Below are 27,771 nucleotides of genomic sequence, written 5' to 3' on the forward strand. Positions count from 1 at the left end.
AAAGATGAATTGTAAGGCAGGTGCAGCAAGGGTAGCAATAATAGGTAATATATAAGTGCATTACATTAAGTGCCAAATCATTGAAAGAAGGGAACAGTCATTAGGGCCCAACGTAGGCAGTAAAAGGTAAGTACCATCCAGTACTGACTGATTGCGTGAAGAAAAATGTAGAACACCTGGAGCTATCAACAATTTTCAGATTAGATAAAGAGTAAAACAATTAAATGAAGCAGAAACAAATTCAGGAAATTTTCAAAGCCATGTTTTTTTGTCACACTTAGGAAACATACAGAATCTACAATAGTGATTATGTATTTTCATTATTAACAAATGTGTTTACATTTATATGTGTTGGAATTATTTTTACTTATAACTGGTATCCCACAACTTTCAACATTAACAAAGAGGCACCAACATGGCTGTGCTTCTTTTCGCTGGCCCAACTAAAGCAGCATGATATAGAATTCAGTTTCAAGCCTGCTCAGTAAGTGCCAGCTTGTCTGATAACCAGTTATAACAACACTATGGGGCGCATTTGGAGTTTGGTAGAGAAGGTACTCCATCACATTGGTGAAGGAGTATCCTCAGTGCCAAACTCACGGTCTGCCCACTCGATTTAGAGGTGGGTGGATGGAAGATATGTTGAAGACGAACCCTACTTTGGTTCCATCGCCAACATAGTCCTCCAATAACCTGACAGAGTACAGGTTGTCAAAGGCTAGCCATTCAACTGCCCACCCAATTTAGAGTGAGTGATTTGATGGTTTCTTTTTTTCACTTTTCATCATTGTCAGATAAAGCCTGGGGGTAATGGACAGTAAAAAACAAAAATACCCTGATGTCTTGGGAGAAAACGCCCATAGTGTGGGGGTCCTTAGTATTTAATTTTTCAAAAACAAACTCCTACAGTGGGAATTTGTTTATGAAAATGTAAAAACTGTGTGAAAGTTTGAGGCAGCAGTCCTGTTTGATGGTGCTGTCTATCAAACCTTTATAACATTGACAGGAACTGGTATGACGGTAGTTCCTGTCAATGTTATGAGAGGACTGCAGGATGGCAGGGCTGGGGGACAACCTCTAGATCTGGCTGGTGGAGGTCCCTCAGAATGGTGGGGACAATGTCCTCTGCTATCCCATCAACGTACACACCATCCACCAAACCCTAAGTCAGCCCCTTTATTTTGTCAATTCTATTGTATGCTATAATATCACACGTATAACTTACATCATCTGGATGGTACATTGTTGGATTTATAAATGTAAGGAAGGCATAGTGCATGAATGTGCATACCTTTTATGTTTTGAGTTTCATTAAACTGTAATGCCAAGAGTAGCACACCAATTAGGATATTAAGGGACTAAGGGCCAGATGTAGCAAAGGTTTTTACCCATTCTGTGTCTATGGGAAAAAGTGTTCGTACATATGGCCCTAAATTCAATAGAAAATTGATGAAGCAATGAATCTGTATAATAGCCCATCTAGCGTTTGGCACTGTATTGCACTGTAGCACAAATTATGTAATACAACAAAACAGTGTTGGAATGCTATGTGCAAAAGCATCAAGTAGCAATCTTTCTAGGACACTTCCTGTCCTACATGTTTTACTCGCACAATGAGTAAGACAGATAACACCATTTCTAAAGTAAAATCTTCAGCCCAAATTTAAGAAAAGTGTTGGTGCATTATATGCAGACCCACTTTTCTTGCGCCCCTTAGCGCCCCCCTAACGCCACCATGTCTGCACCATATTTATCATATGGTGAACCATGGCAGAGGTTAGGGACAAAAGCATCATACTTTTTGACGCTATTGTTGTACATTGCAGGATTGGAGGCAAAAATCTTGGCGCTAATCCTGTAAAGTACATAGGTGCCCATTAAGAACAATGGTGTGCCCTGTTTAACACCTGCTCTGTGCAGGTGTTAAAAATAGCTGCTAAAAATGGCGCAGTTAAATCTCATAGATTCTACTGCGCCATTTTTGCAGTCCCCCTAAAGGGGGAACGCTCCCTTGCATACATTATGTCTGGCGCAGGCCTAATGTGGTACAAGGGGTTACAAAGTGGCGCAATGTATATGCCTCATTGAGCCCCATAAAAAGTTACACTAATCTTGCGCAAGGAGGCGCTAGGCCTTCTAAAATCTAGGCCTTCATCTCTTAAGTGGCACTTTCTTCCTCCTTCAAAATGTTAGTACTAAAGAAACAGCACTACCGAGACCTTTACATTACAATTAGGCTGTCTATAACAGACATAGACTTTGAAGATTAGTACTTTGCCACCGACACTTCATAAATATTCAAAAAAATGAAGCACAATAGAGTACTCACAATAATAGAATTTGATAACCTAATTATAATTCTCTATGTTTCAAGGTATAATACCACTACCCCAATGACCGCTATTTCCAAGGAGGAAATGTATAGTCTTCGACCTAGCTGTGCACACTGTGAGCATCGCTCTTATGTATGACGAATTTATGAAGTGACGAACGAACAGGCCCGCAGCATAAATATACAGCCTTCGTCCAAACATCTATGAAAGACACGATTGCAATGCAGCTAGAGCAGGAAACACGATTAATTTGGAATGTAGCCTGACAGTGCTGCAGTGCTGTGATTTTACACATGATGCACATACATTAAAATAAATGATCCATGGCTCTTTTCTGTAATCAAATTGCGCCTCCAAAGACAACCACGTGGCGGGCTGAAAGGGAAATTACAAATGGACGTCTAAAGAACATATCACAAGAATCAATCATTAATGTTCAATCAATTATTTGTCCATACTACATAATAAATTATGTGCTATGGCAATTTTATAACTCACTTAGACATAAATAGCTGATATATTATCTTATACTGTTCTTGACATTATTCAAGGACACAGCAATTTGAAAATATGTTGCTTCTTCCTTGCCTTACTAAGGAACTACCCGGAGGAAGGAAAATAGTTTACAAGAGACATCGGTCGAAAAGAATAACTATGCTTCAATTTTCAACACAAGGCTAATGTACAATAGTTTACTATCTATTCGGGTGGGGGTGGGTGGCTTTCCTTATGTTAAGGTTTTCCTCCCACTGGCTCAGATGACTAAAGAATCTCCATATCACAGGATGTCTCACCCATGAAATGCAGCACATACTGTTAATAGAAAAAGACTCCAGGTACATTGTAAATATGGTATAGAACTGGAAGGATGACAGGGTGAGGGATGGAGAATAGGTACGGTCAGGAGCCCATGAACGGTGTATCATTGGAAGGAAAAAAAACAAACAAATTACGTCTGTTTGGGTGGGTTTCAAGCACAGGGGATGAAGCAAAGGGCATGCTGGGAGACTGCCGCCCACTAGCAGAAATCCACCCACTGCGTCTCACAGCAATGGGGCCAATTTACAACTACTATGAAGATTTTTTGATACAGGTTATTTTTAGAGTTGAGCCTGTGACTGCAGAGTCTAGTGTATGTGTCTTGCTTGCAAGACTGTGTTGTGTACAGTAAAGGTCTTAGAGCCTGCTTGTCACTGACCATTTGTTGGCTTGTGTGACAACCTTCATTACAGTGACGTAATTCATCACTGCAAGCCTAGGATCATTTCCATTCCTCTCTGTGGAGCAGGGACCAATCACTGATTGATTCACCTTAATCAGTGTCCGTTCGGTGCCCCCAGAGTTATCAAGGTATTATTTTGTTCCTTTTAACTTCTAGTGCCCTGCAAACAGAAGGTTTTTGACTGCCAAAAACGTGCCAAACAGGACAAACAAAATTGCAAACTTGTATTTTTTATAGCTAACTTTTTTTCATTTTGCCAAGTCATCTTTTCTCACTTTCCACTCATGTTTCCTTTATTTTTTTGCTCGTGGGTGCTCTTTTTAAAAGATAATTAACTTGTTTAAAATATTGCAAAGCGTAATTGTTTATTTAATATATGTAATTTCTGAAATGATGCTTTACAACAGTAGTCTCCAACCAGTTGATCATGAGCTCCCAGTAGCTCCCAGACACCCTCGGAGTAGCTCCCAGCCTGGAGTTCATTTTAAAATAAGCATGGGTCACATTTTTCTGTTAAAGTTCAGGGAAGGATGTGTTTACTTTACCATATTATCATCAGGCTGCAGACAGCACAGCCTGATAATGAGCAATGAGCAGAGAGATATAACAACAGGCTGGGACACAAAGGTGAGAACTGACGCATTGTCCTAAATAAAAGCCTTTGTCAAATCAATATTTGAGCGTGAGAACAAAATTATGTTTCTGAATGCTTTTAAATGGGAGAAAATTAAAACAAAAAGTTACTTTAATGATTAAATCTTCATTTTAATTTCCCCCATTTCGATGTGTCACATTTACAAGCATCAAGCCTTTTTCTCCTAGTGACCAGGAGACCCCGAGTCATATTTAATACTGAAAAACAATATTTTTCTTTACAAATGGGAGAAATGTAAAGTGAAGAAAACTTTTCCTATGAAACATTAAGTCTTAATGTCTTTCTCCACTTTCAGTTAAGCCAATTACATCTTAATGTTTATGAAGCATGTTTCTTCACTTAAAATTCCTCTCTTTTAAACAAATATTTTTTTCTGTTATAAATACGGCACCACGTCTACAGGCCAATGGGTGCAAGATGCTTGGAGTTTGTAAAAGTGGCACTTGGAAATGGGTAAAAATGTATTTAAATGATGAATTGTATGGAATCCTTACAAACAAAGTTAACACTTCAGTTTAATTTTCTCAACACAGTGCCATATTTATTAGTGAAAAATACAGCTATTGTTTGAAGTGGGAGAAAGTTAAAGGGCAGAATCTTTTTCATATTCTGAACATTGCTGAACATTTTTCTATACTTTAAATGTCTCCCATTTGTGTTATACATGTGACAGTGACACATGTTGAGAAAGGTATGTGATGTGCCACAAGTACACATAACACAGTCCCTCAGTTACTCGTGCACATATATCCCATTCATACACACAAATGTTCATACATCCCCAAAGATCACGCTCTCACTGTCACATATGGCAGCCCTGACATAGTGCCCCTACTCAAAGTACCTTGTTCAAACAATAGTATCTGGCTCTGTGGACCTTAGGCTTAAAGTCACTTAAGTTGGATGTGGGTGCATCTGGTAACAATGTGTGAGTTGCTTAGCCTGCAGTAGTTCACAGGTATTTTCTCAGATGAGAAGTAGCTCTCACTACAGAAAAGGTTGGAGACCACTGCTTTAAAACATAATTGTGCAGTAGACCCCAATCCACCCCACTCCAATCTGCCCCACTACAATCCACCCCAATTCAATCCAATCCACCCCACCTTACCTCACTCCAATCCCATCCAATCCAAACCACTCACCCCAAACCAATCTACTCAAACCCACCCCACTCCTATCTTCCCATCCCCCAATCTAATCTGTCCCACTCCAATTTTCCTCACTCTAATCCAAAACAATCTGCACCACTCCAAAACAATCTGCCCTACTCCAATCCAAAGCAATCTTCCCTAATTTCATCCACCCAATTCCAATCTTCCCCACTCCAATCCTAAACAACCTGTCCCACTCCAATCCAAAACAATCTGCCCCACTCCAATCTGCCCCAATCCCAAATAATATTCCCCACTGCAATCTGCCCCACTGCAATCCAAAACAATCTGAACCAATGTACTAAAAACAACGTGCCCCACTCTAATGCACCTCACTCCAAACTGTCCCATTTTAATCCAAAACAATCTGCCCCACTCCAATCCACTCCACTACCATCTGCCCCAATCCAAAACAAAACAATCTGTCCTACTTGAATCCACCCCAAACCAATCTTCCTCACCCAATTCAAAACAATCTGCCCAACTCTAGTGTGCCCCACTCCAATCCAAAACAATCTGTCCAGTTCCAATCCACCCCACTCCAATCTGCTCTACTCCAATCCAAAACAATGCACCCCAGTCCAATCCAACCACCTCACCCCAATCCAATCCACTCCACAACATCCCAATTGACCTCACTCCCATCCAATCCAGTCCAATCCATTCCTATCCAATCCACCCACCAAACAAATCCACCCCAATCCAATCCACTCCTAATACAAACTGCCCCACTCCAATCTGCCCAATTCCAATCTGCCCCACTCTAATCCAAAATAGTCTGCCCCACTCCAGACTGCCTCACTCCAATCTGAAACAATCTGTCTCACTCCATTCTGTCACATTTCAATCCAAAACAATATGCTCCACTCCAATCCAAATCAAGCTGCCCCATTCCAGTCAAATACAATTTATCCCACTCCAATCCAAAACAATCTGTCCCACACCAACCTGCCCCACGTCAATCCAAACCAACCTGGCTTATTTCAATCAATTTCAATCTGTCCCAGTCCAATCTGTCCCACTTTAATCCAAAACAGCCTGCCCCACTCCATCCTGCCCCACTCCACCCTTTCCCACTCAAATCCTAAAAAAAAAACCTTCTAATCCAATCCATCTCACCTCACCCCAATTTAATCCACCTCACCAAATCCACCCTACTCTATCCCAATCCACCCCAATACAATCCACCCCACCAGATTCCACCCACCTACAATCCAGTCCACCCTACACCAATCCAATACACCTCACCCCAATCCAAACCCCCTCACCCCACCACAATACACTCCAGTCTAATCCACTCAACTCCTGTCCAATCCACCCACTCCAGTCCAACCCACTCCACTCCAGCCCTATTCCAATCCAACCAACTCCAATCCAACCAACTCCAATCCAACCCATACGACTCCAATTCATACCACCCAAATCCAACCCACCAAACTCCAATCCAATTCAATCCACCTCATTCCAATCCAATCCACCAACACTACCTCAGTTCATCCCACTTCAATACAGTCCACTTTAATCCACCCTCCTCCAGTCCAATCCACCGCTCTTCAAATCACGTTAATCTTCCCCACTTCAAGCAAGTCCATCCTTCTCCAATCATTCCACTGTATCCCACACCAATCCAATGCACCTCACACAATCCAATCCACCCCACACCATTCCAATCCACCCAACTCCAACCCAACCCACCCCACTCCAATCCATCCCACTCCATTCCAATCCACTACAATCCACTCAACTCCAATCCACCCCCTCCAATCCACTCCAACCCACCCCATCCCAATCCAATCCACCCCACCCCTATCCAATCCACCCCAATCCAATCTGCCACAATCAATCACATCCACCCCACCCCACTCATCATTCCACTCCACCCCAAGCTGATACAGCCCAATCCGACATACCTCACTCCAGTCCACCCCACTGCAGTCCAGTCCACCCCACTCCAATTCTCCTCACTCCAATCCACCCACACACCACTCCAATCCACCCCACTCCAGTCTAAGCCACTCCAATCTAATCTCCCTCACCTCAATTCATCCACCCCAGTCCAATCCACCATACTCCAATGCAACCCATCCCATTTCAACCTAATACATCCCACCCCAATTACCTCCTCCAGTCTACCCCACCCTAATCCATCTTCTCCCATTTCATTCCTCTCCACCCGATTACACCCCACCTTACTCAAATCCACCCCACTTCACCCCAATCCATTCCACCCCATTCCAATTCAGCCTTCCACACTCCAATCCACTCCACTCTAATCCACCCCACCCCAATTCACTCCACCACATCCCAATTCAGCCTTCTGCACTTCAATCCACCCCACTGTAATCTACCCCACCCAATCCAATCTATCCACTGCAATCCAATCCGCCCCACCCAATCCAGTCCACCTCACATCAATGCAATTCACCACAGACCAATCCATTGTACTTCAATTCAACCCATCCCACCCCAATCCAATAGACCCCACCCCAATCCAATACACCACTCTAGTGCTACCCACCTCAATCCACCCATCCCATTTCAATCCACTCCACCCCACTCCATCCCACTCTAATCCACTCCAACCCACCCCACTCCATACCCCAATCCACCCACCCCATCCCAATTCTGTCCACTGAACTCCAATCCAATCCACTCCACTCCACTCCAATCCAACCAATCCCACTCCAATTTATAACACCCAAATCAAAACCACCAAACTACAATCCAATCCAACCCGCCCCACTCCAATCCAAGCCAATCCACCCCTTTCCAATCAAGCCCACTGCTACCCAATCCACCTCACCCCAATCCAATCCACCCACTCCACCTCAGTCCATCCCACTCCAATACAGTCCACTTTAATCCACTTTCCTCCAGTCCAATATGCAGCTCTTCAGATCACCTTAATCTTCCCCACTTCAAGCAAGTCCACTCCTCTCCTGTCATTCCAACCCACCCCACACCAATCCAATGCACCCCACACAATCCAATCCGCCCCACACAAATCCAAAGCATCCCATACAATCCAATCCACCCCAATCAAATCCACCCCATTCCAACCCAACCCACCCTACCTCGATGCACCCCACTCCATTCCATTCCATCACAATCCACTCCACTCCAAACCACCCCACTCCAATCCACCCCAACCCACCCCTTCCCAATCTAATCCACCCCACCCCTTTCCAATCCACCCAATCCAATCTGCCACACTCAATCCAATCCACCCCACCCTAATCCACCCCACCCCACTCAATCCATTCCACCTCACTCCAATTCATTCCACTCCACCCCAATCTGATCCACCCCAATCCAACATACCCCAATACAATCTACCCACTCCAGTCCACCCCACTCTTGTCCACCCCACTCCAGTCCACCCCTCTGCAGTCCAGTCCACCCCACTCCAATTCTCCCAGATGCAATCCACCCATCCACACACCACTCCAATCCACCCCACTCCAATCTAAGCCACCCTACCCCCATGTAATCCACCTCACCTCAATGCATCCATCCCAGTTCAATCTACTGTACTTCAATGCAACCCATCCCATCCCAATCCAATACACCCCACCCCCAATACACCTACTCCAGATCACCCCACCCTACTCCACCCTCTCCCATTGCATTCCTCTCCACCTGATTCCACCACACCTCACTCCAATCTATCCACTCCACCCCATCCCAATTCAGCCCTCCACACTCCAATCTACTCCACTCCGATTCACCCTACGATAATCCACCCCACTATAATCCACCCACTCCAATCCAATCCACCCACCCCACAAAATCCAGTCCACCTCACATCAGTGCAATTCACCCCAGTCCAATCCATTGTACTACAATTCAACCCATCCCACCCCAATCCAATACACCCCACCACAAACCAAGGCACCCCTCCAGTTCTCCCCACCCCATCCACCATCCCCTTTCAATCCACTCCATCCCACCCCACTCAAATCCACTCTAATCCACCCCACTGCATCCCAATCCACCCCACCCCATCCCAACTCCAATCCACTCCACTGCACTCCAATCCAGCCCTCCCACCCCACCCCATCCCAAATCAATCCATCCCAGTTCAGTCCACCCCATTCCAATCTAATCCGTCCACCATACTGAACTCCAATCCACCCCACTCCACTCCATTCCAATCCACCCACTTCAATCCATCCCAATCCAATCCACCCAACCCCACTCCAATTCAATGCATCCCACTGGAGCCTACCACACCTCAATCCAATCCACCCCACCCCACCTCATTTCAATCCACCCCACTCCAAACCAATCCACCCCACTCAGTCCACCACACTCTGCTCTAATCCACCCACTCTATCCCAATCCAAACCAATCCACCCCACCCATTCCAGTTCAGTCCACCCCACTCCAATCCATCCAGCCCTCCCACTCCAGTCCATCTACCCCACCCCAATGCAATCCTTCCCACTCCACACCAATCAAATCCAATCCACCCCACTCCAATCCTATCCACCCTGCTCCAATCCTATCAGCCCACTCCAATCCTGTCCACCCACTCCAGTTCTATCCACCCCAATCCAATTCAGGCAATCCAATCCACCCCACTCCAATCCACCTCATTCAAGTCCAATCTAATGAACCCCACTCCAATCCAATCCACCCTACCCCATTCCAGTTCAATTCACCCCACCCTACCCCAGCCCTATCACTTCAATCCAAACCACCCACCACAATCCAATCTAAACCACCCCACTCCAATTCACCCAATCCCATCCACTGCACACAATTTCAATCCACCCCACTCCAATCCACCCCACACCAATCCACCCCACTCCACTCAATTCACACCCTCTACCCCAATCCAGTCCTCCCCAGTCTACTCCAAACCAATTCACCCCACTATCTCATTCCACTCTAACTCACTCCACCCTATCCCACCTCACTCCACTCTATGACACTCTGAACTCTACTCCCCTCTACACAACTCTATGACACTATACACCTAGTTCACTCAACAACATTCCAATAAATTGACTCTGCAGCACTCTACTATCCCACTCCACTCTGACACTCCATGCCACTAACTTTTAGCTATGCTGTATAGCAGCCACACTGGTGTACAACATGGCAAAACATTGCCAAAGCCAATATCTCTTGTATAGGTGAGGCTTATTGGATTTGCCAATGCTTGTCAACTTAGTGAAATTCCAAGGTACTAAACTTCACAGTTATCACATCCCAAGAGCTACCATTATAGGGACAGATATATTTTTCATTTTCTACTTTCCCTGACTGAGTCTAGGGTATCAAGAAGGGGCCCTTATCTAACATGCCATAGCTGACATGGTGTAGAGACTGTTGTTATTAACATCTAAATTGCTATTATTACATTATTTACCCTTTTTTTTATAAATAACTTGTGGTATGTTGCTCAGGGGTTATTAATGTCCCAACATAAGTTTATATGACAGATAGCAACAGACACTTCAGTCTATGTGAATAATTAGAAGTGACAAAGTACACTTTATAGTGTACATCTGTTCCACAGTACTGACTTTGAGGAAACCTAATCCATTATATGTGAATGGGAATGGAGCAAGGAATTGTTGATCTCTTCTGTATGAGGAAAACACAGTCCCTTATAAAAGAATTGAGAAATAATCCTTTAGAAGTGTGGCTGCCTCTTTCCCAAAATTCCCTTTAGAATAAGTCAAGTAATAAATAATAGCATCTACATTTTCTTCCACTACAATAAATTGCTCACCAATATTATCTAGTTTGATAATCTGTATTTGGAACGCTTAGAGGAATTTTTAGGTCATCCTTTTACCCATTAAAACACCTTTTCATGCATTCCAAATAGTCAAGGGTATCATGCACTATGCATGCATCACAAATTAAAGAACATGAGAATTTTCAACACGTACATACCTAGGCAGACCATTCAGAGAATCAATTACATCTATACTGGATACACTCTGTAAACTGACCTGTTGACAGATATTATAACGTACCTTTCTTCAACAATAATAGCACTGATACATCTCAGTGGATGCAAAATATAAAATCAGACGGCCGATTCACTAAAGCATTTATGAGTTTGGCAGTAGTACTATTAGGGTACTCTTTTACATACTCTTACGTGCTTCTCTTGAATCTGCTGTGAAATAGCCCTATTAGTAAAAGTTTAAAGACGGTATAGTACTTTTGGTGTGTATTAACTTAACATGAGAATTCCCTGAATGATCCTATTTTAGTCCCTTTTTAGATATTTTGGGACCAATTAGGAGAAGGCATTTAAGAGTATGTGACACATCCCTACATGAGTATTACTTTGCGTACTCCAAAATGCCTTTGGGAATATGCCCCTAAGTTGTTGTTGGTAAAAAGAGCATAAAAAGCGAAGCATATCACAAATAGACCATATGTAATTGTGATAATGTACCCTTATGTAAAGTTACTTTTTTGTGTTTGAGCCCTATGTCATGTATCATAAAAAACTTCTACCTAAAAAGTTATGGACTGCCATCAACAAAGAAATACTGACGGGCAGACGTACATTTCAGACCACTACTCATGTAATAATTGTCCAAAGTCTCCTTGAACATTATTTTCCAGTGTGTATTTTTAGGTTTAAAAAATTATAAAAAAATTAAATATTGTAAATTGTACCTGTAAGTGATATGTTTGTGATGCCACTTCTGCCCCGTCAATGCATATCGTTTCCGCCGGACATTAAATCTGGAACCACCTCTTGTCTGATCTGGCACACCACACCGAGGCTTCTTCATCCAGCTGGAAGGAGTTAGGATTCGGACGTTATAGGACACAATAATATACACAGCACACTAGATACTGATTAAAACAAGTATTACAAACTAATGTCTTCATAAAGTTAAGTCTTGCCTCAGAGGAACAAGTTTCTTTTATTTTAACAGCTGATAAAAATACAACAAGGTAATATTAAGTCACACAAGGTATAGTGTTCCTTTGTTTGCATTAATATTAACTTTTTTAGGAAATGTGATATTTGACTTCATTTATAATTATGTTGAAACATTTTTGCTATTTTTTGGGCAGACGCTCATGTCAGCATCGAACTTTTAGAGCAGGGAGTAAAAGCCCTGGGCAGGCACAACCACTTAGGGTGCAAGTAAAGTGTCGGTCCCACATGGGTGGCAAGGGGGTGACAGGGAGGGTTTTCATTAGCAGCTCACCAAACAACTGTGAGAAGGAGTGGGGCAAAGCAATTAATTAAAAATAGATACCAATCATACCTTTGCCACTGGAGGGCCCAGTGGAGAGCACATGCAGTATAGTCTCTCCACGGGAGCTATCGGGATAGGAAGTGAGAATAGGAAGACAGGGATTGGAGGGAGGTCCGTGGGGGAGGGATTAGGGGGAGGGTATAAAAAGAGGCGAGGCTTAGGGGAGGGAACGGCCTCTTCTGCAGCAGCCCATCGCGCGGTCAGAAGTTTGGCAGGTCTGCGTGATTTAGGTTTAAGCGAGGGAAGGTTTCACACATCAGAGGCATGGCTTCAGGCCCAGGCCGACCTGCTCAGGGCTGGTGTGCCACACCAGGTCTGGGTAGGCATGGTGTGCCCTTGGCATGCAGCGGCGTGCCGCATGATAGCAGCAGTCGCCGTCTGCCGCTTGCCCGAGAGGGGCCGAAGAAGGTAGTCAGTGGGGGGGGGAGGGTACAGGGTGCAGTGCGTCCAGCCCCCAAATAAAAAATGGGGCCTGCTTGTGGTGCCCACAGGGGCAAACGATGTGGTGGCGTCCCAATTTGAAGAGGTAGCATGGGGCCCCAGGGAGGCCAGAGAGAGTGAGGAGATTGCGGGGCAGCCGAGGCAAGAGCAGAGGGATGAAGCTGGACCCAGCAGAGAGGATAATCTGCCTCTGGACACATGGAGGAAGGGAGGGGAGGGGCCCCTGGGCAACAAAAAAGCAGAGGTAAGACCAAACAGGGCCTAGGACTGGGGTAGCCCAGGCCACAGACTGGGGGCAACAAAGATGACAGCAATGAGTCAGAGGGGCGAAATAAGTTAGCCAGGGACATGGCAGGGCATGAGGGGGACCACAAGAGTAGCAAAGCAGGGCAGCTAGGGGCCACTGACTGGTCTACAATTGATTTAGAGGCCAGGATCCGGGGTCAAAAAAGAGTAGTAGCAGAAACATAGGAGAGGTGGGCTCAGCTATGCAGAGAGAGGGAGGAGGCACTGGGGAGAGAGCAGCAGACAAAAAGAAAGTCAGGCGGGGGGGTCAGGGGACATGGAGGACCCTGGGGCAGGACAAGGTAGCTTGGTATGGCCTCCAAACAAGGAGAGAGGAAAGAGTCAGGAGGCCTGTGTGGCCAGGGGGTCAGACGGCGCATGGGGTATGAGTGGCGCATACATAGAGTCAAAGTCAGCGATGGATGCTGACAGAAACACTGTGACGCTAACGGGGTGCAACATGGCCCTAGGATGTTGGTCTGAATCAATAGAGGGGTCTTTTGCGGCCTTCTCTACAGTGCAGGAACGTGGCAGTCACAAGTATGGCATACGCCATGGGGGACAGGCTTCAGAGGAGTGGAGTCATGTAATGGATGATCGGGGTGATAATGACAAGTGTGAGATGGGAGACGATGGGGTAGTGGAACTTGACTATGAGGATGAGTTGGACAAGTGGGAAGATGGGGAGATTCGTGAAAGGGAGGTGAGCGGGGAAAAAGGGAGGGGGAAAGGGTGCAGGAGCGGCGCAACCCCCTCTTTGCTTTCTATTTTGCAGGAGCTTCAGACTAGTGTGCGGACACAGGACGCGTTGGACAAGGAGGAGCGTGGTCGCAGCACAACCAAAGAAACGGCCTTTGGAATCACATTTAAAAGGTAAGGGAGAATGGTGGTCTGTGTGGGGAGAAGTACAAGGTTATTCTAGTGCTCCTAACTACAATCCGGTAGGGGTGGGAGATCAATCTATACATGAGGCGCCTGGAGCAAGTGCAGCACAGGAGGGAGACAGTAAGAAGGCGACTGACAAGGGAATGACAACTGCTGGTGAGGATGGGGAAAAAATACACGTAGAGAGGAAAAGACAAAGAAGGTGGGGCATTAGAAGCGGCTCCCATACATGGGTACTGCGATGATTTTAGGATCTCATGTGGCAGAAAAGACGAAGGCAAGGATCTGGCGACACGAATAACGAATACGTGGATGTCTTCAAGCTCCTACATAAGGATATACAGGCAAAATAGGGATCTAAGGAGGAAGAATGGGAACTGGCACGGAGGCCCAGGGTACCAATAAATACGGACAACCGGTATGCCAGTATTTATTTCAAAGAATATCCAGACAGGGCCATCGCAATGTTTAAGTATGTGGACATTATACGCAAGGCCCAACTGCATTTTGGGGGTTTTGCGTGGCTGAGCTATGATGAGGAGTTCAGGACGAGAGTGGGCGTAAATCCAGACAAGCCTTGGGCGGACTTGGATCCAGAAGTGTGGATGCAGTGGATGGCATCCTCACACTCTACGGCAACAACGCATACCGCTAGCAGTCTGCCTGTGGTGTATAAGCCTTTTCTAGTGCACCCTGCCCAAGGAAGGGGCAGGTAATATTCAGCGACCTCTGACACCTAATTCAAGGGCTTGTTGGAATTCCAATAAGGGGTTCTGCTCCAGACACCCATGTAAATTCAAACATGAGTGTTCAAAGTGTGGGGGAAGACACCCAGTTATGCAGTCCTTTTCACTTGCCAGCCCAGCCAAACAGTGGAGAATGGCCAAGGGTAGAGGGATTCAGGGTGCTCCTGTGCCAAAGGGCTCCTGTGCCAATTAAGTTGGAGGGGCTGCTGCCTTGGCTGTGCATGTACCCAGAGCCGGACATAGTGCAAAAATTGGAATGGGGTTTCAAAGAAGGGTTTCAAATAGGTTACCAAGGGCTGAAAGTGAAGAGATGGGTGGACAATTTGCGGTCTGCCAAAGAAAAGCCACTGGCGGTGGCAGCAAAATTGGGTACAGAAGTGTTAGGAGGCAGAATTGCGGGTCCATTTTATGAATGGCCCATGGCGAACGTGATGACTTCGCCTTTGGGTGTGGTCGCAAAAAAGAGTAGAGGGGAGTTAAGCCTCATGCACGATTTGTTATGGCCGGAAGGGGCATCGGTGAATGACTTCATCACGCCAGAAGACGCGTTAGTGGTGTATGCATCAGTGGACGATGCCATTCAGCTCGTACCGGGTGTGGCAGCGGATCAGAGCTGGCCAAGTGTGACATTAAAGCAGCCTTTTGGCTTCTGCCTATCCATCCAGAGGACTTTGCCCTGCTGGGGATGCAACTGGACAGGGCGATATATGTGGACAGAGTACTACCTATGGGTTGCGCCATCTCATGTGCACTATTGGGGCTTTTAGTACTTTCCTACAATGGGTTTTTGTAAGGTGAAGAGACATTGGGAGGTGACACATTACTTGGACGATTTTCTGTTTGTGTGTAAGTCAGGATCCAATTAATGTAGAAAGGCTTTGGAAGGGTTTGAACAGCTGGCACAGGAGGAAGGGGTTCCTTTGGCTCCTGAAACAACAGAGGGCCTTAGTGGCTCGATTTACGGCAGGGAAAGTGGAAGAGATTCTGAGTTTCCTGAGGCGATCCTTGAATAAGATTGAATTGCGCATGGCCCGAAAGCTCCTAGGTTTCCTCAATTTTGCATGCAGGGTAGTTCGGGGGGCAGGACTTTTTTTTGCAGGCGCATTAAACTAGCTATGTCGGGTGCATCCCTCCAGCATTAATGGATTCGCTTGTCAGTGGGCATGAGGGAGGACATCAGGGTGTGGGAGATATTCCTGACACAATTCAATGGGGTTTCAATGGTTTTTCGAGAGAAGGACACAACATGGCAAGTGCAGATATTCTCTGACGCAGCGGGGGCCTCTGGTTTCAGGCTTTTTTGGGATGGTCAGCAGTGCACAGAGGCATGGCCGGAACAATGGTTAACACAGGGCAGAAGCATTGCTTTTTTGAATTGTTTCCGCTGCTGGTGGCTTTGACCGTGTGGGGGGACGAACTGGTCAACAGGACAGTAGTAGGTCTTGTGGACAACATGACAGTGGTGGCACTGGTGAACAAACAGAGGGCAAAGGATCTTAGGGTAGTGAAGCTACTGAGATGTTTTATGCTTTGATGTTTAACTTTAAATATCATATTTAAAGCGTCACATATTCCAGGAGCGAACAATGCTATTGCAGATTTCCTGTCTCGTTCACAGTGGCAACGGTTTCGCAGTATTGCGCCAGGAGCAGAGCAGCAGAAGACATCGGTCCCGGCAGACATTTGGGAGTGGGAGGCATGATGATCATTAGGCTGGTGGAGATGTCATTAGCAAATCCACTCGGAAGAGTTATCTCCTTGCATTGTTGGACTTTCAGAATGTTGAAAGTTTTGATGGGAAATTTTAGGTACAGGATAGCGGCACACTTGAGTCATATGCATTGAGTTTTGTATTGTTCCTGGTACACAAAGGTTTGTCACCAGCCACAATTGGTGGCAAGTTGGCAGGTGTTTTGTTTTATGGAAAATTGTTCTTTGGTTGTGATCTGGCAAAGGATAACTGGCAAGGTTGTGAGGGAAGCTATTATGTTTGGCTTGCTTTTGGAGCTGCTGCACGTGTTACCGGTTTGTTGTGCAGATGCTCATGAGGTTGCACTGATCAGATAAAAGGTGAAAATGGATGTGGTTGTGTAAAAGGGGAGATACATCCCCATGCCTGGTTACAGAGTGGGTTAGCTTTAGGTCATAGATGGTGCCAATCGGGGTAGGTGTTTTTAGTCACGCAAATGGTGTGAAGCTCACAGCATTTCAGTTGTTGTCAGTATTACAGATGGCGTTGCGATGGATTGGGAGACAGGCGCAGTGATTTGGAACTTATTCATTCAGAATAGAGGCAGCAACAGCAGAAGTTCGCTTAGGTTGTGACTGGTCACAGATTAGATGTATTGAACGGTGGATATCTAAATGTTGCAAACGATACGTGAGGGCTTGATTTTGGGGCATGGACAATGGGAGTAGGAGAGATAAGGGAGGTTATGGAAAGGGGGGATTGTAGGTCTTGTATTGAAATTTCTTCTCTTTGTAGGTTGTGTGAGTGGCCCAATAAGTTAAAAAATGGTCACATGAATGGTCGGGCACTCCTTTATACTCTGGGCAGCAAAGTATGCGGAGAAACAGATTTATGGATGCTCATTAGGACTGCCGAGTAGCCGTCACAGAGTTTTGTGTTGGGGGAAGAGCGAAATGAGGTGGGGTAACTTGCTTCCTTTCTTAACATGTATAATGCTGAACTGGGGATGTCCTGATGTTTTGCTGTTACATCTGGGTGAGAATGATCTGGGGCGGCTCTCTAGGCTCACCCTACTGCAACATATGCACCGGGATACGGAGTTGCTCCGAAAAAAGATGCATGGAACATGCTTAGTCTGGACTGAGTTTGTGCCCAGGAGAAAATGGAGAGGGACAATGAAAAATGGGGCCATGGGGAGGGCTCGGAGGAAGCTCATTAGGGTGATGAGAGTTTTCTGCTGGGCTCATGACATTAAGGTGCTGAAACATGAAGGAATTACAGAGGAGTTGGCGGTGCTCTTCAGGGATGTCGGAGTGCACCTGTCTGAGATGGGCAATACATATTACCTTATGGAGCTCTGTGTAATATTGGGGAACTTGTTGGGAGAAAAGATGTGGCTCAAAGAGTCTGTGTAATGACGTGCAATGTTGCAGTGGGTTCGCTGGTGGGGCGGCAAAATGCCTAAGGGGTTTGTGCTGGGTGGCAGTAGATGGGGAGGGTGGGGAGTCAGATGCGGGCCTGGCCACCCTTCCAGGGGAGAAAAAGAAGCAGGTGAAGGATGACAGAGTGGAGGATGCTCGAAGCAGGCAGGGGACAAAAGGAAAAGGGGGATGTGTGGGTGAATGGAAGTGGCAAGCTGGGTGAACGGAGGAAAAGTGGGGGAGTGAGTGAAAAGGAAGACTAGGGAGAAGTTTAAAAAAGGTGGAGTTTGAAAAGTTGAAGTTGATTTCAGTTCATGTTAAATGTTATGTTACAAGATGCAATCCTGTCCTAAACAAATGGCCTTTTACACTACATAAAACTGTGTCACTGACTGTGTCCCGAAGAAAAACAAGAAGCAATTGAAGCACCCAGAATTATAAAAAGTGCATGACTACAAAAGTGATTACTAATATGTATTTTAAACAACGTGATTTCACTGCAAGTGATGTACTCTTTCACTGATAGACAATGCAACTGATAGGATTTCTGATCAAGTATTAGTGGACAGTAATCATTGCCTTCATGTTGTCGCTCTTTCAGAGAACCAGTATTGCCCTGGATCACAGAGGAGCAGCTTTAAGTTTTGAAGCAAGTGCAGTGTCACCAGCCCAATTATGCAAGGGGCCATTTAACATCTGCTATGTAATTTTTTATTTTCGAAGGAGGATGGCGGGCCCCCGTTTTCCGTGCTTGCATTCATTTTTATGACAGCCTTCCTACATAACTGCCAGATTGCTGTTTTTTCAAGCTTACACCTGCTTTGCAAGTATGGAGTCCTGTCTTACCCACTGTTGGCCCATCTTGAGATATTGTTACAGGGACAGGCAGATTCAAAAATGTGCAACAGGTTGTAAATACAAGAAAAGGCAACTAAAATTGGCATCTGACTGCAGATGGTGCATGCTCATCAGTGAGTGTTGAATGCACTTTCTGCCTCCGTTTTTGAAGCTCATCATCAGTGCAAAAAACACAATATAATAATACCTCCTTCGTTAGTCTTGTCCATCTTGCCGATGTGAAAGTAAAATGATGCCACTCACAGCTGTAAACCACAGAAAATGTGAATGCCAACAGAGATTTCCAATGTTACTTCTCATAGTCAATGAGAGGTCTTGCATAAAGGACTTGCAGCAAATTTAGAAAAAGAAAAAGTACATTCATGTTCGTCATATTTACTTTACAAACATCTCTATCAAGCATGCTAAAATAACGCTAAAGTCAGCTAATGGGAATATGTGCCGCATCTCAGACTGAGCTGCTTAAAATGACTAAGACCTAACAATACACAACTGAAGTGGCGACTTGGGTGCAACTGAGCTTGTGAAGAGAAAGCATCCTCATGTGCTTTGATAAGACACTCAGGGGGTCATTCTGACCCTGGCGGTCATTGACCGCCAGGGTCAACGACCACGAGAGCACCACCAACAGGCTGGTGGTGCTCTCAAGGGCATTCTGACCGCGACGGTTTGGCCGTGGTCAGAAAGGGAAAACCGGCGGTCTCCCGCCGGTTTTCCGCTGCCCTCAGGAATCCTCCATGGCGGCAATTCCGACACCCTATACCGCCATCCTGTTCCTGGCGGTTTGCCCGCCAGGAGCAGGATGGCGGTATGGGGTGTCATGGGGCCCCTGGGGGCCCCTGCAGTGCCCATGCCAATGGCATGGGCACTGCAGGGGCCCCGGTAAAAGGGCCCCACAAAGAATTTCAGTGTCTGCTTAGCAGACACTGAAATTCGCGACGGGTGCAACTGCACCCGTCGCACCTTCCCACTCCGCCGGCTCCATTCGGAGCCGGCTTCCTCGTGGGAAGGGGTTTCCCGCTGGGCTGGCGGGCGACCTTCTGGCGGTCGCCCGCCAGCCCAGCGGGAAACACAGAATCACTGCGGCGGTCTTCAGACCGCGGAGCGGTGTTCTGTCGGGGGAACTCTGGCGGGCGGCCTCCGCCGCCCGCCAGAGTAAGAATGACCCCCTCAATGTAGACATGTACACCTCATTATTAAGTAGTTGATTATAACTCTTAACTTCAAATGATGGTATATATATATATATATATATATATATATATATATATATATATATATATATATATATATGTATATATATATATATATATATATGTATATATCAGCAACACAATGTGTCAGACAAGTAAAGGACACATTCAGGCACTCCTGAAGCTTTGCAATGATCTGTTTCTTAACAGACCGGTGATAAAGGCACAATTTCAGGAGAGCCTACAGTTATAAAAAGATTATTGCATAACCTCAGGATTATCTGAGCATATATTTGTTTGACATGTTGTTTTGTGAAGGTACGGACTGCTGGAGCTCTACTCAGACCTCGGACAACTGGAACGGTAGGTTTGTGTATGTATATATATATATATATCAATCACCAAAATGCCAGAAACCCAAGGCTGCTTTAATAATGGCGGTCCAGACGTGGATCCAGCTCTCCACCAATATACACGCAATTCCTCCAAAAATGTAGACGAATGCCCGGACAACAAGTAGAGGTCAAATAGTCACTTTAATTCACAATTGCCTTCTCTCAATAAAACGCATTTCAGCCGGAGTCTTGCTCACGTATCACGTATCATGTGAGCAAGGCTTCGGCTGAAACGCGTTGTATTGAGAGGAGACAATTGTGAATTAAAGTGACTATTTGACCTCTACTTGTTGTTCGGGCATTCGTCTACATTTTTGGAGGAATTGCGTGTATATATATATATATATATATATATATATATATATATATATATATATATATATATATATACGTATATATATATATATGTATATGTATGTATGTGTATATATATATATATATATATATATATATATATATATATACACACATATATATGGAGAAACAAACTGGTCTGAAATAGCGACGCTCTCTTCCTGCTGGTCCAGCATTATGGTTAAGACCAAAACCCTCAAAATATACAACCCCAAAAGAAAAAAGAGAGCCTCTGCGCTCCCGGAGGTTTCAATAAGCACTCCTCATTTATTGTCAAGAAAACTTTCCATCAGACACCACAACGCGTTACGACATCTTGTCTTCTTCCAGGTGGTTTTAGTCTGCTGTTATTCGTTCTCTCCTAACATCATGATTTATATACAACAGTCTGGGATTGGTAGTTTATAGATTTTGCACCTGTGAGTCATTGCGGTGTTATTGATAATTAGTTATTCTCAACATAATTATTTCAAGTATGTTGTCTGTTTTTGGTTTAATTATTTATTTGCTTCATCATTCTCTTTATCGCAAGTTGCACTTTATTATATCATCCACAATGTCTCTTTTTTGCATGTGTACAATGTTTCAATTACCAATCCAATTGTGACTGTTTGGCATACTTCCACTCCCATAAACGAAAATTACACAAACACCATCCGGGCCCTGCAATATCCATTGGCAGGGCCGCATCAGCATTATGAAAGCTTTGGGGGACATCACTCACCATATTTTCTCTGATGAGAGTGTCCATCCATTCTGGAGTAGCCTATATTACATATGTAATTTATTGTCAGTCGCCAGTAAGTAGTTATAGCTATGTCTGCTTTTCCATAGACACAGTGTTTTTGTCTTGCTAATAATTTTGGACCTGTTTAGTGAATCTTCTCAAAACTTTGAAAAAAAAAGGCCATCCACCTCAGCTCATTCCTTGAAATCTTTGGGGTGACCTGGCCAGCGGAAGTCAAGAAATAAGGGGGTACAAAAACGTAAAAACCCCATGCATTTTCCACAGATTTCTTTTACACATGGCTATAGTGAAAAACTCTGAACGAAATTACACCAAATTCGGCAGGAAGCTAGATCTTGGTCTGCAGGTTGTCCTTTGTGAGATTGATATAAATTTGTTCAATAGTTTTTGAGAAATTAAGGTTGAAAAATAATTGTACATCTGGACTTTGGGCTCCCAAGAGTCCAGCGAGAGTCCCGCAAGAGAGCAAATTTGAAAATGGAGGCATGTGATTGGCTGAGAGGCCCATTTTTCCTGTGAGCCTTCATGCATTTGTGGGAGCGAAAGGCGCCAGTGAGTCTTACAAGAACAAGTGATCTGATTGGCTGGCTGTTGGAATGTTAGAAAAAAATGGCAGCAAATACTGTTTGCTGTAAAAACTTGCAAGTTTTGTGGATATGAAAAAACTACAAAATGAGGCAGCAGAAGGGTATGTTGCCCACATATTTAGATAGAAGGTGTATATGGGATAACTAATGTGAAGATTATAAATGTTTAAATTTTTTAAACTATTCTTTAGGATCTTATGGGACTCTCTCGAGATAGTGAATAGTAAAAATGAGTAGATGAGTTCATAATACATTCTGTTAGTAGGAATGGATATTGTGGTGCTTGTTTTCAAGAGAAAATGTGCAAGAAATAGGTATTGTGATGAGCAGATGGTTAATTCTTATTTTTGAAAAATGTTGCGTTCTTGCAAGACTCTCACAAATATACAGGCGAGAGCAAAAGTGTGGATGCTTCCGCTCTTGTGAGTGTCTCGCAAGAGTTTGTAAGAAGGAAAAAAGGGAAACAGTAAAAACAAAATAGTTCATGAAACTATAGGGTAGCTCTAACTAGAGCTATTTTGTAAAGAATTTGGGACAACTACTTTGTATTTTCAAACATTTTTATTATATTTTTTGGTAAAATGTTTTTTTAAATAGTAGGAAAAAACCATGCAACTCGCGGTGTGAAACATATACCAACAGCATCTCATTAAAAACAAAAAGGAAAATATTTTACAAAGACCTGTTAAAAAACATAACTAATGCCTAGGGTGTCACTTAAGCTCTTGGACAAGCTTGTCCTCAGCAGACCTGCTTGTCTCTGAAGAAAAAGTGATCTGCTGCATAAGCAGCAAAATAGCACTTTAGTGAAAAAACAGGGTTATTATCTGCCTGTGCACTTAGAACGTGTGCAGGCACAGTATCTCCTGGGGAAGATAATTTTGAAGTCCCTGCAGAGTTGTCTAGCTCTGTAGGGTGAGCTAACTTTGCCTGTGCAAGCCTTTGCAGATGCACAGAACTTAGGTGTGTCCAAATGCCTTTGATGCTCATGCTATATTGTTTATTTCTGCACCCCATCTAAGCTTTTCACTACATAGTTCCTGTGATGTACTTTGCACAAACCTTCTTGGCACCTGGCCTCATATAATAAATGATATCATAGAACATGTCATCAGTGATATCATAAGCAATGCATGGCGGGGGAACATAATATAGTTAGTGTTGCTAACTATAAGAGTTTTTTTAGTTCAAAATGTTAATGTGTCACTGAGAAATCCACCTAACTGTAATGTTACTTTAACCTTTGTTTTTTTCAATGAAAATATATAGACATACAACTACTAAAATTCATAGAGCTACTTTTCCTTTTCCTTTCAGCATTCTCTGGGACGTCATGTGTTTTCTTGCTCCCTTCCCTTGGTGCTGCCTCCCCTTCACATTTGGGTCTCCGCACTCTCTGTGTTGCTCACCCACAATGTGTCCATTACTTCTCCTGCCCATTTCCATACCATTTAGATTTATTTGGCCTTTTAAAAGAATTGATACTTCCCAAACTGCTCCTTTGTTGCTCCGAGGCCTCTCACCACTTCATGTTACTTGGCACCCTCCATGCTCTACCGTTTCTCACACCCTCTCTGCGGCATAGAGTTTGAGCTGCTCATCACTCCACTTGTCCATTGTCACCAGCAGTTCCCCATCACAATTTTAGGTCTGGTGTGAGAGTACCATCGCTCTTCAAAACCTATTGGTATCAATTCTTTCAATACAATGGACTTTGGCTCCATCTATACGAGTATTTCTCTCTCACCGCGTGTTATTGGCTGTTTGGTGCATCATTATAACTTCTAGAGGGTGCATCATTTGAATATAAAGTTGGCTATTTTACATTTGAAAATCATCACACTGTGTACCAAATGTAATTATTTATTAGATCTGACAGCACAGCTTTCTTCATTAACTATTTTTAACATTTCCTAAACAGAGAATTAACGCCTACCCATTGACTATCATTGGTAGGCATTATTGTCACACTGATTTGGTTGCTTCATATTCAATGATTTCCCTTTTTCCAGCTTTTTCATCTTGTGTTTAACCCTCCCCTGGAACAAAGTCTTATTACTAACTCTGATCGGCTGGCTTCTATCCTTCCTCTGCTCACTTTTAGGAAACATATTTTTCTTTTTGGTTAAGCACTCCATAGAGTGCATGTGTTTTTCAGTTATTTTCTACTCTTCCCTATTTGCTAGCTCCAAATGCCCACCCCACTTTCCATGTTTCTCTCTCATGTACTTCCCCCCTACTCATGCTCCATGTTTCCTACAGCGAGTTGCCTTAGGAGGAAGTCCTGTGACGGCAGTTCCTGCCAATGCTTTATAAATGACCACCTACTTGGCAGTCATTTATAAGCTTGGTAGGTGGTCTCTCAATCATGGAGATGAGTAATTTACTTCATTCCCATGGCAGGATGTTGGGCCCTCGGTCATTATGTATATTAGCCAACTTTTTTTTACAGGCAAAGAACCTGCAGCTGTGATGTATATTATATGTTCCATCGAACATCAAAAACGTTTACCAATGCAATTTGATATGATAATGTGAAGCTGCTTTTGGAATGATTCATTAATTGATTAGTGCTTTTAATGTATATACAAGTTGAGCCTAAAAATTAGATTTTATATCTATCTATCTATCTATCTATCTATCTATCTATCTATCTATCTATCTATCTATCTATCTATCTATCTCTCTATCTCTCTATCTATCTATCTCTCTATCTATCTCTCTATCTATCTCTCTCTCTATCTATCTATCTCTCTCTCTCTCTCTCTATATATATATATATATATATATATATATATATATATATATATATATATATATATATATATATATATATATATAATACAAATCAGGCACGTCTATCTTTAATTGGCCTTCTTACTCAATAAAGGCTTAAGGTGATTGCAAATACAAAATAGTCTGAAGAATAGTGTTGGCTCAAACACCTGTCATTTAGTTTTGCACTATGAGATCTTCTGAAAGTTTTATCATTGGTGGATATTCACCTCCGATATTCAGGGTTTGAACATTCCTTTGACCATGTGTGTATGCATCAATGTAATTCTTCCCACATTTAATAGATATGCCATAAACATTGAATCGATTGCCTCTGTACTCAACGAATAACCATCTAAAATATATTGCTCCAAAGTAAAATAATGCACTTTGAATGCAGGAAAACTATGTCATCCTGAGATATTGTTGCTAGTTAAACAGCCAAGTTGTCTTGACTTAACTATGTGGTACCTCTCATGAATGTGATAAGTTTTAATCTGAAAGAGGCATTGAACTATATGTGAAACTATAGTAACTGCAATGACGTGCCTTTCTTAATTTTGATATTAAGCATGTAAACCTTCCTTTTAAGCCATCATTTCAGCTGTATAAAGTAAATATATTCATATGCCTTGGACCAATACCTTAAGCCTTTTATTACTTTTTTACAGTTACTGTAGTAGAAGGCAAATGTTTGAAACTTCCAGTTAGATTAGGTATCATATTAATAATGTTCTGTTATGATGACACCATGACCCCTAGAAACTCGTGTTTGTTTACAATTAACTGTGCCAGAGATCAAATTAGAAAAACAAGAGTGTCTTAGAAAATATGCATCCAAACGTTGCTATGATCTTGAGATACTTTCATAAGATCTTGGCTTGCCTGTAACGATACCAGAATGTTTAAAATAAGCCATAAATCACAAAGATCATAAGGTTTACGAAGATTCTCTTTTAAATGAAACCTGTGTCCTTTATTACAATGATGGCATAGATGAGGGTATATGTCATTGCATATGTTAAATTTGCTCTCAGTCACTCAGATAATTTTAGATGCTTCAGTTTGGCAATACCCTTAGTGGTAAATGGTATGTATATGTATGTATTTGTTTTTTCTATAACGCATACAAAACCAAAAGGTGGTGGAACACTGTATAGGGTCAAAGACAAGCATAAAGTCAGCAAGTGATAGGAGAGGTAGCTGGGGAATGGACAGTTAATGCATTGTGATGTCGAGTTCTTTAAATAGTTTATTCTTTATGCATAGTGTGCACATAACACAGTTCAAAAGAATAAAACACATTCTCACCTTAAAGTGATTGCACTACATCAAAGGAAGCAAATAAGGGGTAAAACAAAACACAAATCGATTATACGTTATAAGGAAAACACAATATAAAGATACTGTAACAAATACGAAAATATTCAGACATTGTTCCATAACAACCGTCAAATTGGAACATATTATTAAATTCATACATTACCGTAAGTTGGTTTTAACTGCATCAGTTAAATTAGAATTGTGTGGAAAAAGAAAATGAACACGATGCTGCAAGCAAGCTAAAATAATGCACCTTATGGCATAATTACTTGCAAATTATGTAGTACATTATGTGGCGAGGTATTTTGGAATTTTGAGCACGTTGAAAAGAGATTCATCCCTATCATGTGTTTCATAAAAATAAAACTGTCATCATTTATCAGATAATATTGAAAATGATATACACAGACAATATTACCTAGCATCTAGCGAAAGTAATATTATTGCCACTGCCCTTTCTACGGTGTAGTAAAATGTTTCTGTAAAAACGCATGCATGATTACACTCTGCAGAACACAAGCCTGTGTCACAAACAAGCACAGACTATGGATGCGTAATAAACGTTTGCCATCTTAGTCATGTTTTAAAACTTGTCTTGGTGTTGGGTTAATTCTGTTTTCAGGTTATAGGGCTTATCTGGGAACAGTATCTGATTTGCATAAATAGTAAAATAAAGCACTTCCATAACACAACAAATTATTTCATCCAATCAGTAGATTTTTAGAGCGCTTCTTGTCAGATGTGAGGGTATCCAGGCGCTGGTAGAAGCCAGTTGATTAGCTGAATAGCCAAGTCTTCAGGGGCTTTTGGAATTCTGGAAGCGATGGGGCAGTCCAGAGATGAAAGGGAAGCACATTTCATGTCTTCACTGCTAGGTAGGGAAAAGAGGGACCTCTTCATGTGCTACTTTGGATGCAGGGGTGAGGTTAGAGAAAGGGGAGTGGAGCGGAGGTGTCTGAGGTGTTGATGGAAGTTCAGGATGTTATTCAAGTAGGAGGGTCTGCAGTTGTGTAAGGCCTTGTATTCATGGGTCAGGGGCTTGAAATGACATCTTTTCTGTGCCAGTGGAGTTCCCTGAGGAGGGGGGTGATCTGGGTTCATTTAGGGAGATCCAGAATGAATCTGGCTGTGGCGTTTCTTTATGATCTTTATGATATGTAATCATCAGAGAAGGTGAGCTGCAATCCCTGTGTTGAGAGAGTTGCCATAGTTTGGGCGGCTGGAGATGAGGGCCTGGTTGATGGCAAATCTTGAGCTTTGGGGTAGCCATTTGAATATCTTACAAGGCATGCAGAGGATGAGGAAGCAGGAGGAGATGGAGTTGATCTGAGTCGTCATGGTTAGCTTGTTGTCCAGAATGATGGCTAGGTTTCTAGCGTGGTCAGTGGGGGTAAGACTAATCCAAGTTCCAAGGGCCACCAGGATGCGTCCCAGGAGGAGTTTTTGTTTCCGAAGATCAGTA

General features: G+C 43.4%; 1 protein-coding gene across 3 annotated transcripts in view; it reads right to left on the minus strand.

The window, feature by feature from the left end:
* MMP16 (matrix metallopeptidase 16) overlaps nt 1-27,771 on the minus strand; it is a 483,190-nt gene that overhangs the window by 243,887 nt on the left and 211,532 nt on the right. For all 3 annotated transcript variants that reach the window (XM_069220442.1, XM_069220443.1, XM_069220444.1), the window contains exon 3: nt 12,013-12,135. In XM_069220442.1, the coding sequence (XP_069076543.1) occupies nt 12,013-12,135 (123 nt within the window). The remainder of the gene's footprint in view (nt 1-12,012; nt 12,136-27,771) is intronic.

This window comes from Pleurodeles waltl, chromosome 2_2 (genome assembly GCF_031143425.1).
Source record: "Pleurodeles waltl isolate 20211129_DDA chromosome 2_2, aPleWal1.hap1.20221129, whole genome shotgun sequence".
NCBI lineage: Eukaryota > Metazoa > Chordata > Amphibia > Caudata > Salamandridae > Pleurodeles > Pleurodeles waltl.